At 34.0% G+C, this 12,221-nt stretch overlaps 2 protein-coding genes across 6 annotated transcripts in view; one reads left to right on the plus strand and one right to left on the minus strand.

The window, feature by feature from the left end:
• The first annotated feature begins 11 nt into the window (after window positions 1-11).
• LOC106180770 (solute carrier organic anion transporter family member 5A1) lies at window positions 12-7,421 on the plus strand. Its single transcript, XM_013564879.2, has 8 exons — window positions 12-158; window positions 1,182-3,198; window positions 3,699-3,980; window positions 4,661-4,825; window positions 5,182-5,374; window positions 5,652-5,835; window positions 6,286-6,461; window positions 6,774-7,421. Exons 2-8 carry the CDS (start codon window positions 2,568-2,570, stop codon window positions 7,204-7,206), a joined length of 2,064 nt encoding a protein of 687 aa, XP_013420333.2. The 5' UTR covers window positions 12-158; window positions 1,182-2,567; the 3' UTR covers window positions 7,207-7,421.
• A 1,644-nt stretch (window positions 7,422-9,065) lies between these two features.
• The window catches only part of LOC106180771 (complement C3), a 34,022-nt gene continuing 30,866 nt past the window's right edge, over window positions 9,066-12,221 (minus strand). For all 5 annotated transcript variants that reach the window (XM_087007764.1, XM_087007763.1, XM_087007762.1 and 2 more), the window contains 3 exons: window positions 12,017-12,100; window positions 11,696-11,837; window positions 9,066-11,190 (listed from right to left, as the gene is read on the minus strand). In XM_087007764.1, the coding sequence (XP_086863890.1) occupies window positions 11,067-11,190; window positions 11,696-11,837; window positions 12,017-12,100 (350 nt within the window). In that variant the 3' untranslated portion in view covers window positions 9,066-11,066. The remainder of the gene's footprint in view (window positions 11,191-11,695; window positions 11,838-12,016; window positions 12,101-12,221) is intronic.

The following is a 12,221-nucleotide window of genomic DNA, read 5'->3' on the forward strand; positions in this document are numbered from 1 at the left end:
ATCAGCCCTAAAAGACCTGTGAATTTCTAGCCACAGGTGCGAGAAGAAGTGTTTACCTTCGCATGTCACTAGCAGTAATAGCCATTTCCACAAATGTGGCCGATGAAATGTGCAATAACGAGGAAGATAAACCACAGATTACCAAGGATGAAATATAGGTAACAACTTAGAGCTAAAGGCCCACGTTTCAAATGTGGATAGATTTTCTTACTTAGTATTGAACGTTATATATGCAGCAAACTCGGAAGCACAAATTAATTTGTAATTCGAACATAGCCAAAGGGTAATCGTAGTGCAAAAATGAAATCGAGGAGAATGTGAAATTGCAGACTGATTTTACTTTCCAATATTCTTAATGTGCTATTGAAAAAACACCTAAAGTTTTTGTCTGTGCACAATATGACACATATCGTACTAGATATGAGAGTTCTAAATAATCATAATAATTTAATAATAATATAATAAATGATATAATAATAATGATATTATTAGGGTACATGGTATTCTCTCAGAAAGCAGAAAATTAAGCAGGATCCGACTTGCAGGAATAATTTGCCCATCTTTTTTTTGTGGTGATAACCTTTGAAGGTCTGAAACTTCATCATGTGCTAAGTTATCTCATTAAAAGCAGCTTATATTGAGTTGGGATCAATTTTCATTAATATCTCTCTTGCAGAGATTAGCAACTTAATGCTACATATCCAAGTATTGTTAGTCTGTATGATCTAGCGACCAATAAGTAATGAACTGGCATTGATTCCATGACAAATGGTGTACAGTACTAGTAGTTAAATTTATTTTTAGAATTTTCACCCTCCCGTCTAACACATTTTCTCTTTCATAACTATTCCTGTCATAAGAAAAAAGAGTTAGAAAGTAAGCAATTACATGCAATATCAAAATTTCTTCAATTTATATGTAAAGTGGAAGAAAACGCAGTGGCTACAATTAGATTGTTGAAATTTGGTTGTCGCACTTGACTGGAAAAATATAACACTGTGAAATAGCCAAATTTAACATAACACCTGAAAACCCAGATAACCCAGATTGCACTGTGTGTGTAGATGCATCAAGTTGGTAACACTGGCTCTTCCTGTTTGTGACACTATTACACTGATCAAGCCCATGTACCAGTATATATAATTTAAATATATTTATATATTTTAACTGCTCTATTGCAGGTTGGTTTGAACTGTACTTGAACTGACAGGTGGAATGTAAGCTGACAATGATGAAATGATAAAGGACCTAGAAAGATAATTTGATTATCTGAGCAGCAAGAAGCTGTCACACACAGGGATTATAGACCTTCATACCTGAAGTCTCAATGGATAATCCTGCGGATGCATCTTCATCCAAGTTGGCATCCAAGAAGGTTCTTTTCTAATGGAATTGTGGATTTAGTTCCTCTGAAGAATTTGGTATCGAAATGGGCTTGTTTGTAACAGCAGTTGCCGTGTTACTATGATGCAATAATATATCATACATATTGTGTGTATGCAATATTTACCCCTTGCAGTTAATTTAAACTGAGTGTAACCAAGTGTGACTTCATTTGTCACATAATCAATTACACTGCTCCAAAAGCAGGGAACAGATTAGGCCAGATAAGATGAAATATAAGATAAATGGTGTTATGTGAAACAGAAAGTGGTCCACTGTTTGTTGTCACTGTGTGACACAGTGTTGTGATATGCTAATATAATGTTATGAATAATTGCATATGAAATTATGAGCACAATATATGATGTTTGTCATATCAATATTCAGGTCCTGACGCTAACATTTCATAATTTTTTAAACTTGAAAGTGGACTCACAAGGAAAGCTGCGCACAAGAATTCTTTATTTAAGGATATGGCATTGGAAAATAAGGTTTCATCTTTTTGTAAAGAATTAACTCTACCTCTTTGAAAGACAAGGTGTCAGTTTTTTTTTTTTCAAAGATGTAAAGTGTATAATTTTGCATCTGTTAATTATCTCATACATTCCATTAGTTATGATGCTTATTAATATAGATTATTTTACAGGTTGGCAGGTTCAGAATTTACCTTTATCAGGTTGGCAGGTTCAGAATCTGAAATGAGATATTCAGAACTGTGATATAAAAGTCCTAATTTTAATTAATTATATACATAATACTTTTACGTTATACCATTTAATTTTATGAATTATAAATATTAACATCATAATTTCAGCATACATAAATCATATAAATTAACCATCGTATCGAAGCTGAGTTTAGTCATTTTAGATATTTAACTTGGTACAGTTATATAGAAATAACTACATTGGTGAAAGCTTTTCAGGATTATGACTGATTTCAGGATTTTCAGTCTTCATTTTGATTGTTTTTTCATATGGTCTGAATGCAATGAGAAATTGCATTACTATAAAGCTTAGCCAAAATTGTGGTTTTGAGCAGAGTCAATAGGGATGAATGTGTAAGACAATCAGAAATATGTATTTGACTAGTGAAACTTTTTATTTTTACTGATATAATGAAAATATAAGATTTTCATTCCAAAAGTGTATTAACACTTTAAGTGTATGTAGAGAAAATTCAAAATGGAGACAGCAGCACAGGAAACTCAAGTTGAAGCAGAAAAAGAGTCCAAATGTGGGTGTGGTTATTGGCACCCTGCATGTCTGCAGAAATTCTCACATCCAGTGGCTTTTCTACTATGCATTAGTGCTGCTGCTCTCGCACAGTCCATTCTAGTCTCAGGGTACACGAGCAGCATTCTAACCACTATAGAAAAGCGCTACAGTCTACAAAGCACAGAACTCGGAGTGATATTCAGCAGCTATGAATTCACCTGTGTTTTTTTCACTGTGATAGTCAGTTATTTTGGAGGGCGGTCGAAGCACAACCGAGCAGCATGGATAGGGAAAGGCATGGTGTTGCTAGCCTTAGGATCATTCCTGTTTGCATTGCCTCATTTCATTGGTGGGCAATATCAAGTGACCTTGAACCAGAATGCCTCGTTAGACAATACAGAGAACCTTTGCAATGATGACCCTGCCACAACAGATATGTCAAGTGCCTGTCGTTCTAGTGTGCAATCAGAGAAATGGGCTTTTGCAATATTTCTTATCGCTCAGATGTTGATTGGTGTTGGTGCCTCGCCTGTGTACACGCTAGGGCCAACCTACATGTACGACAATGTCAGGCGCAATCTCTACCCCATTTTTGCAGGTAAATGTACTAGATTATTGCATTTAATTCTTGTGTATGTAGTGCTTGTGTGTGTGTGTGTGTGTGTGTGTGTGTGTGTGTGTGTGTACATGCATTTGTGTGTGTGTGTGTGTTGGTGCATGTTTTATAGAATAATTTGAAAAGCGTCCTCAATTTATAGGTGAATTATGAAGTTAAAAGTTGCATTTTCTAAATGACAGATTTTCTTACTTTTTTGTGCCTTATGTAAAAAAGAAAAATTATATGACAACCAACTCCTCCCTTGACTCTAACAGATGTTTTTGTTTTTCAATATAAAAAAGGCAGTCTGTAATATTAACACTGGTCCCTCAGCAAATGCCATTGAAACTGAATTGTCTCAACACACCAGTTATGTTTTTCAGTTCCTGCATGGTCTATTTTCTACGTTTGACCATTAAACCCTGATGGCCCAAAGGGTCAGTGGGTTTTAAAAATTTTGCCACAAAATGAAAAGATGTTTCAAATGATATTTCTTCCAGGCATCATGTATGCCATGGCAGCCTTTGGTCCAGCCCTTGGATATCTAATAGGTGCCGCCTTCATCACACTGTATGTGGACCCTGCCAACCCCCCACCGACCCTGACGGAAGACAGTAAGGACTGGATAGGAGCATGGTGGCTGGGATTTCTACTATGTAGCTTTATGGGGTTGTTAGTGAGTGTTCCCCTCTTGATGTTTCCCAAGAAATTGGACATAAAAGAGGAGAATATCGAGGTGGAAGAGGAGCCCGCCATGATGGGGTTTGGACAGAGTGTCAAAGGTAGGTTTTGTAACCATATGTGTATGGTAATTATTCTGAAAATTTGATCAAGATTGACTTGTTTTATTGTTGTGACAGCAATATCATGTGTAATGGTGATATAATATGCCTGTGACAACAGTGACACCTAGCAAAAAGACTGAAAGCTTCACTTACCTTATAATGGAATTTTAATTTTCTATTAAAATATACTATGAGAGTATGTAAGTTCAAACTTGCATGAATGATACCAATCCCGTATAGAACACTTGTGACAACTCAATCTGTCCGACAGGCCAGACATGTCCTATGACCAGAGAACAGGCCAGATATGTCCTACAAAAAAGAGCCAGATGTGTCCAACAGGGCAGATATGTCCGACAAAAAAGAGCCAGATGTGTCCGACAGGCCAGATATATCCCACAAAGAAGAGCCAGTTGTGTCCGACATATCTGGCCTGTCGGACACATCTGGCTCTTTTTTGTCAGACATATCTGGCCTTCTCTGGTCATAGGACATATCTGGCCTGTCGGACATATCAGGTCATCACAACACTTTGCATGATACTAACTTGATCTTAGTTTGTTTCCAGCAGCTCTTTGTCTAGCTAGGTTAAATGTCTTGTTAACAATTCATAAAATGAAAAATAAATATGAATAAAAATAAACCGTATAATTAATTTTATGCCATTTCTCAATCAGACATCCCCAGGGAACTGAAGAAGCTGTTTACAAATACAACCTGGCTTTGTGTGAGTCTTGCCATAGTGATGGAGCAGTCTGTCATCCAGGGATTCATAGTCTTCATTGCTAAGTATCTGCAAACGATGTACGACATTCCAGCATCAAGAGCAAATATTGTCACAGGTACTTCTGTCACCAAGAACAAGTTTCGTTATTTAATTATTATTATTATGTATTTACCATGGTTTTCATAGCACAATATATCCAAATTAGTGTTTATATCCAAACTTTTGGTGCAAAAATTGTCATATATTTCTTGAATAACAGTGTGACATCAAAAAAACCAAGTCGGTGTTGTTGCCTGAAATGTTCACTTTTGAATTCCAAAAATGTTTTGACTTTGTAAAATTTATCTTGACTGAATAAAATTCATTTATTTGTCTGGTTACTCAATTTGCAAGAAGGAAAGATAATGGAACTTTTATATAAGCATTTTTGTTAATTTTAATTAAAATTAATGAATTTGTTTGTTTCTTCAGGTGCTGTCGTTATACCCAGTGCGGTGGTGGGTATCATCACAGGAGGTGTGGTAGTCAAAAAGTTCAAGCTCACCCTGGAAGGTATAGGCCGACTTCTGGTGTGTATAGCCTTCCTGGCCTTCCTGGTGACACTGCCAATATTCTTCCTGGGCTGTGAGAGTGGCAAACTGGCAGGTGTCACCACTCCTTACAGGTGGGCTTCATGATTTAATAATGATAATAATAATAATAATAAGTATTAATAACGTTTACCCAGCCAGCTTGGTCAAAGAATTTTGTAAACCAATTATTTTGTTGATGTCATCTTCCTTATTCTTAGTACTTGTCAAATGGCTCTGATATGTGTTGACTTATAAATAGCAACTCAGCATCTGTAGTAACCATAACAAATCCACTGTTCATTTGTTCTGACAAAGTTTTAAAAATCAGTGCAAAATAAAAAGAAGATTTCAAATTTGATATGCTGCTAGGTTGGACGATGTGTTGTCAACAGTCAACTTATCATCAGAGTGTAATGTCAACTGTCACTGTAGTGTCCAACACTATGCTCCAGTCTGTGACAGCCATGCTGGAATGGCGTACCTCAGTGCCTGTCACGCAGGATGTCATGTTGTCGATGTGACACACGTAGATGGAATGAAGGAAAGTGTCAAGGTATGAGACATGGGTCGAATTTTTCAGTTGTTTGAACTAACCAGGGTTTAATATCATTGAATGAATTTTAACAGGAATGTTTATTTCTTTAAATTTTGAATTTATCTGCCTCTAAAGGAAATTTCACGTGTGTTTTAAGTTCTCTGCTGAAAATGACTGGTTGCACTTTACTACTTCCAAACAAAGCAAATTAAGGTGGTACATACTTGAATGGCATTCACCTCTCTGAACATCTAGGTTGGATTAGTTGCTAATGTGCACGACTTAAAATTTGGCACATATTTTTTGAAACTTTGTTACAATTTAAATTTTTTTTTATACGTGCACTATCTCAATTATACAATAGCAGTATATGTGGACCATCTGGAAAGTTCGCTTCTTTTTTAGTCAGGTAAAAAAAAGGTACATGCCTTTTAGAGTAATTTAACATCTTCCTTCCTTTCTTTGCAGAATTATTCCAGTTGTGCCTGTCTTGGGTTGTCTAGTCCTCCGTCTGATGGTTGGTCAGTAGTTGAAGGCAAGTGCAGCAGAGAATGCAATACTTTCATCCCATTTGTCCTGCTGTTGTTTCTGGTAGTTTTCCTCATCTGCTGCGCTCAGAATCCAGCACTTATTATAACTCTCAAGTAAGTATAAATATGCCTCAAATAAGTATGAATTTATTTGTACCTGTCCATTCATATTCAAGAAATTGAGAAGAGTTTTATAATTGAATTGGCAAATGTTCGTGAGGATTGTTTAAAGAAACACCTATTTTAAATGTTCTTTAGTTTGCTATTGTTGGGTGGCTTTTTATATTGATAGAATATATGAATGGAGACATCATTTTATTCAATTTATTTTAATTTATTTATTATTTTATTATTATTTTTTACAGGAAAAGTTGTTATTAATGCTCATCCATATTAAATACTGGTACATGAAATTGATAATTTCAGGAGCGTGAGCAGTAGCAGCGAGAGGTCCTTTGCCCTGGGAATGCAATACTTCCTCTTGCGTGCTGTGGCCTTCATCCCAGCACCAATCTATTTTGGCTATCTATTCGATACCCAGTGTATACTTTGGCAGCCATCTTGTGAGAATGGCAAACAAGGTGCATGCTGGGAGTACAGCATTGAGAATTTGCCTTATACCATGTTTGGAATGGCGTGCGGACTTCGTATCCTTGGATTCATCTTCATATTATTGACTTACATATCAATAAAAAGAGATGGACGAAGAAAAGGATGTATGCAGCTCGCTAATGGTGGAAAAGATTTAGATCCAAATAAAATGGTGCACAGTGTCAGCACTGTCAGTTGCGATACCATGACCTCTAGTGTGAGCTCAGACAATGGTGTCAAGCCAGTTCGTCTGGAGACTTACATTTGATTCATATCAAAATGATGATAGAATCAGTCTTATACTGGTAGCTCTATATCAGTTTTGTGGGCCTTGAGTTTCAGAACCATAATATCCTACCAGTGTTTCATGTAAGTGTGTTTGCAGGGCTGAAGAGGGGAGTTTTTAATAAACTCTTAAAACTTCTAGTAATTATACCAGTATGTTAAATGTTAGCCTAATAATTATTGGGTACGCCCCCCCCCCCCCCCCCCAAAAAAAAATGTGATAGCCACAATTAAATGTTTTGCCTGCCTTACCTGAAAACTTACATAAGAATATGCTTATATATTTATCAATTCTATTTTGTAGTGTTTGTTATAATTTTATTTTCATTGTTTAAAGTTACCAGAGTTTGGGAGAGTTTTTAAGCCCGACTCTTAATACCTCCGAGTTACTGATTCACTTTTAATGATAAGAATTAATATAGTACTTTGTTGTTAAAAAGTTCTTCCCCAGATAGTTGAAAAGCAAGAACACACAACTAAATATGTGCTTGAACATGCACGCATGCACAAACACACATTATTGCAATTTATTAAAATTGTTTCATTTTGACGAATATTTTATTTCAATTGATGATGAAGCTCCTAGGCTGTCTGCTGCACAACTGAATGTTGTGTGTGTAAGAATACCCAATAACTGTTTTTTGTGGTGATTGAATTTTTAAATAGATTATACAGGTCAAAAAAATTTTTTTTAATCTGAGGAAGAGTTTTAATATCTGAAATCTGTCCATCATATTAGCAGCCATGCTGTTCTTAACATTCCTTTTATAAATTATTTTATGCATTTTAATTATTTTTAAGACGATTGTTGTGTTGTGCTTTGGGCACAAATGAACAATTATTTGCTGTCTGTTGTGTTTTTATCAGGGAAAATCTTCTTATATCTTTACTGATTCAGAAGAAGATGAAGATTACAAGGGTAGATATAGCCTCTCACAGATGTTTAATAAAAATGTATTTTTACAATTTTTTTAATATCAGGGCAGATAATATTGTCTACAAAGGTAAAGGAATCAAAACTGACAAAATATGTTAGAAGTAGGAAAAAAGTAGAAAAAATATATTAGAAGTAGGAAAAAGGTAGAATGAATTGTATGGAAATTAAGCAATGTAGGATTTATAAGGAACTTGCAGTTGTACTTTTCAAATAGATTCTTACAAAATTTTTGAGGTGGACTTTTAAAGCTGCCCTCGCTACCATTCCATGTTAGTTACTGTGATAATTAAGATGAAAGAAGTGTTGTTTTGCCATTGTAATAATATTGCCCATTCCTTCTGCAGGGTGACTTTGTTAGAATAGCACTAGGTCTGATAAAAGTCTTTTTTTTTTTTTTCACTTAAAGATATGAAATATTGGTTGCTGAAATACTTAATGTTGTATAGTTCCATCAGTTGTGTGCTTTCAGTAGAATGGTAGATTGGTAGTTCTTTTTTCAGCTTTATTTTAACTTAAAATGGCTAGAAAATCTTTTAAATAAAGAAGCAAAGATTACATGAACTTTATTAATGTAGAATGGATTCTTATTTTTCAATCTCATTCATTTGTGATGACTTCTGTAGTAGGGTGAGATTTACAATAGTTGTACAATGTAACAGCTTATATCATTGGTAAAGTTTTTTTTTTTCAATCGTAAAATAAAATGCTATCATTGTAACAACACATTATATTGGCTATTTGAAGAGTATCTTTTATTGCAAAATGCAACACTCAATTTAACAAAAAAAAAAAAGTAATGATTGGTTTGTACATTATAAGCATAAAATTAAATTCTGATACCATCAGAAGGGAAAATGCCACACAATCATCTATAACTCTTTCATAATAAATAAAAATAAATGACATAAAATATAAAAAGAGTCCTTTTACTGGTCATTCTTAAATATAAATACTAAATGCAAGGAAGTGATTATTTTACACATTTTTAATTAATGTACATATTGAGAGAGAAATAAGACACAATATCTTTTTCCATGGATTTTTCTTTAAAAAAATGTGAACAATATTATTCAGAGCCCAAATTTTACCATGGTTTCAAAAATAATGGTTTGACACCTCTTTAAGGTTCTTTCTTCAATGGGTTTTCCATGTAACAAACCAACCCTTTTCATTTTGAAAATGATTTGACACCAATTTGATAAGCAAACTCATATTTTACAGATTCTTAATTTGAAAGTTTCAAACTGAAGTAACTGGGAATTATTGTGCAGACAATGTTATGATAATTAACATAGAGATTAAGAGTTAATAAAAAACAAAGCTAAATTTGTACACTATTCTATGGACTTAAGTTTTATATTAGCAAATTGAAATGTATGTCCATCCCTTTCCTTTAACTAACAAGGAGAATGATATAAAGTCCTTTATGTCAAGTATTCTATCTTAGCATTCCCTCTGTAGTCCTATATTTTGAGAGGTTTTACCATTTACCATTGGAGTTAGACAGGGTTAGACAAAAACTCCTTAATTACTGTCTCTATGGACATGCTTTTGATAAGAGAGGCATCTTCAGTGTTCACTGACTAAATTCCTCCTTAACCTGAGCACCTATGAACACACTCCAACCCCAATTAAATGACACCACTGAGTATTTCAAAACCCTGCTATAAGTGGGTTTTTTTTAGACCTTAGTTCAGTTTTCTTTCGATAACAAGGCAAAGCGATGTCTTTGTTCAACGATGCATTGAAATTTGGCGCTCCTAATTCCATGACAAAAAACATTTAAACCAAAATGACAGCACAGGATTGACGCCCATTGCTGTCACTTATGCCAATTTTTGTGATACAATCTTGTTTGGGATAAAGTTACATCCCATACTGATTACTATCTCACTGCAAAGTTGTTAAAATGACAATAAATACTCTGAGGGGCTTATGCCTAGCAATGATAATTATAAATGCCAATATTTTATATTTCTGAGGGGATTTGTTTTCTTTTTGTTTTTGTTTTTAAGCAGCAAAAAGGTAAATGCATTACCGAATAATTTCATTTTGGGTATTTTGACATCATAAACCCTGTCAGTACCCTTAAGGGAGCTTAACTCACTTTCACACAGTTACTTCCACTCAAAACTTTGTATGTACATAATGACTCAATCTTTTCTACTGTGAATTTCACAGATACTGTATTTTTTTAAGTCATAAGTTCTTAAAATTTGATTATTCCTATTCAATGGTAGCAACAATACTGAAAAGCAGGATACCTAATAGTTCCGTTTTATACAGTAAAAGCAACAAAAAATGTCATTTAAAAGAATACATTTTTGAAGATTCCAAAATAAGTTATCTGTAAGACTGATAATTTTCCCCATTGAAAAGACTGAATCATTACTGTACCAACCATGTTTTAATTCATCATTTGGATTGCAGGGGTTCTGTTTATGAGATTCTCTTACATGTCTACCTCTCTTGATATACTGCTACAGATGGAATGTCAAGATAAAATGCTCAATGTGAAATAGTCTTGAGGCCAACTGCAAATAAATTTTCAAACTGCCTTCAGTAAAAAACAGTTGTTGAAAATTCAAAGAAGGCCTAACAAACTCCCCACTTCACTCTTTCTTTTATATTCCACTGCAAGTAAGTATATTAAAATTGTTACATAGCAAAATCTTGACTGACAACATCTTACTTATTTTCTCATGTCTTGTATATGAAAAAATCAATTAAACAACTTCTAGTGGAACCTGCAAAAGCAAATCACACAATATCAATTAAAATATTCAAAAATCTTATCTGAAAACAAATGTCTACAAAGAATACGAACACAATTCACTATTATGTCTTTTGGTGTACAAATTGCATCATCCATAAAGAATGAGTGAAAAAGTCTGTCAATATTTAAGTCATTTCCTGCATGTTGTTCTGGAAATCCTTCTCAAATACTGGCTTAGCCTCCTTTCTTTAGATGTTCTTCCTCTATCTAGCCATTCCACCACAAAAGACCTGTCATCTATGTAATATTTGTACCTGCAAATACACAATAATCTTATGCATATTTTCTGCTTGTTTAGACATCTAGTTTCGGGGGCAGATCTAGAGATATTTTCTGACTGGCTTCCAAATTATCTTTATTAATCCATCCTCCATTTTTGACAGTCTTCCAACAGAAAAAAATTATAGACACCCATCAGTGTAAACTTGAAAATCTGTCTTCCAGAAGACCACGAAGACACCCTTAATCCGCCCCTGAGTTTTTAGACATCTTTCACTCATCGTTCTTATTTTGACTTCCATTCACATAAAATCATCCTGAGTTGCAGAAGATATATATATATATATATATATATATATATATATATATATATATATGTATATATATATGTATATATATATATATATTTACCTGAATCCTCTATAATCCACTGCACTGTATTTCTCTATATTTACCCATTCATATTTGAATTATCAATGTTTCGAGATAATATATACCAGTGAATTGTTCAAATTTAAAGACTCCTACTGTTACACCTACTTTGTCTGTCCAAATTTATCTGTGTATCTTCTTCCATCTCTTCCCATGATTAAGTAGCTTTTATGAATTTCAAAATGGGGACAATTGCATGCCTTCCTCTTGAAAAATGTCAAATTCATGTCTTTGGACACTTGCTCAATGCCTGGATTACAGAAAAAGATTTTATTTTAAATTTTAAATTATCTCCTCTTTCTCAAGTTATATAAGATTCCATTAAAAGAGATAAATATAAAATACATTTATAATACCAGTCTTTTATTTTCATATTACTTAAACTGAATGTGTTATAATATTCAAAAACTTGAAGTTTGGTCCACTCACCTTGCTTTATAACTTTCTTCACAACAACTGTGATATTTACGAGACTGTTCATTTCATCTATGGATATCACCTTTGCTTTCAAAGCTGCAAATAGCAATTTACAACTTAGATGTATATGACAAAAAAATCACCAGGTCTAATGTCACTGTAGCTACCAGGTGCATGAAATGTGATCCAAAGCTTAGGCTAATGTTTCAAAAAATAA

The sequence above is a fragment of the Lingula anatina genome, chromosome 3 (genome assembly GCF_051362555.1).
Source record: "Lingula anatina isolate TDL-2025a chromosome 3, LinAna3.0, whole genome shotgun sequence".
Lineage (NCBI taxonomy): Eukaryota > Metazoa > Brachiopoda > Lingulata > Lingulida > Lingulidae > Lingula > Lingula anatina.

What these genes read in the sequence shown, in the direction of transcription:
- LOC106180770 (XM_013564879.2), top strand. Translation starts at nt 2,568, where the DNA reads ATGGAGACAGCAGCACAGGAAACTCAAGTTGAAGCAGAAAAAGAGTCC. An exon ending in GTTTGGACAGAGTGTCAAAG is followed by an intron (nt 3,981 to 4,660) that starts GTAGGTTTTGTA and finishes TTTCTCAATCAG; the next exon opens with ACATCCCCAGGGAACTGAAG. An exon ending in GGTGTCACCACTCCTTACAG is followed by an intron (nt 5,375 to 5,651) that starts GTGGGCTTCATG and finishes ATATGCTGCTAG; the next exon opens with GTTGGACGATGTGTTGTCAA.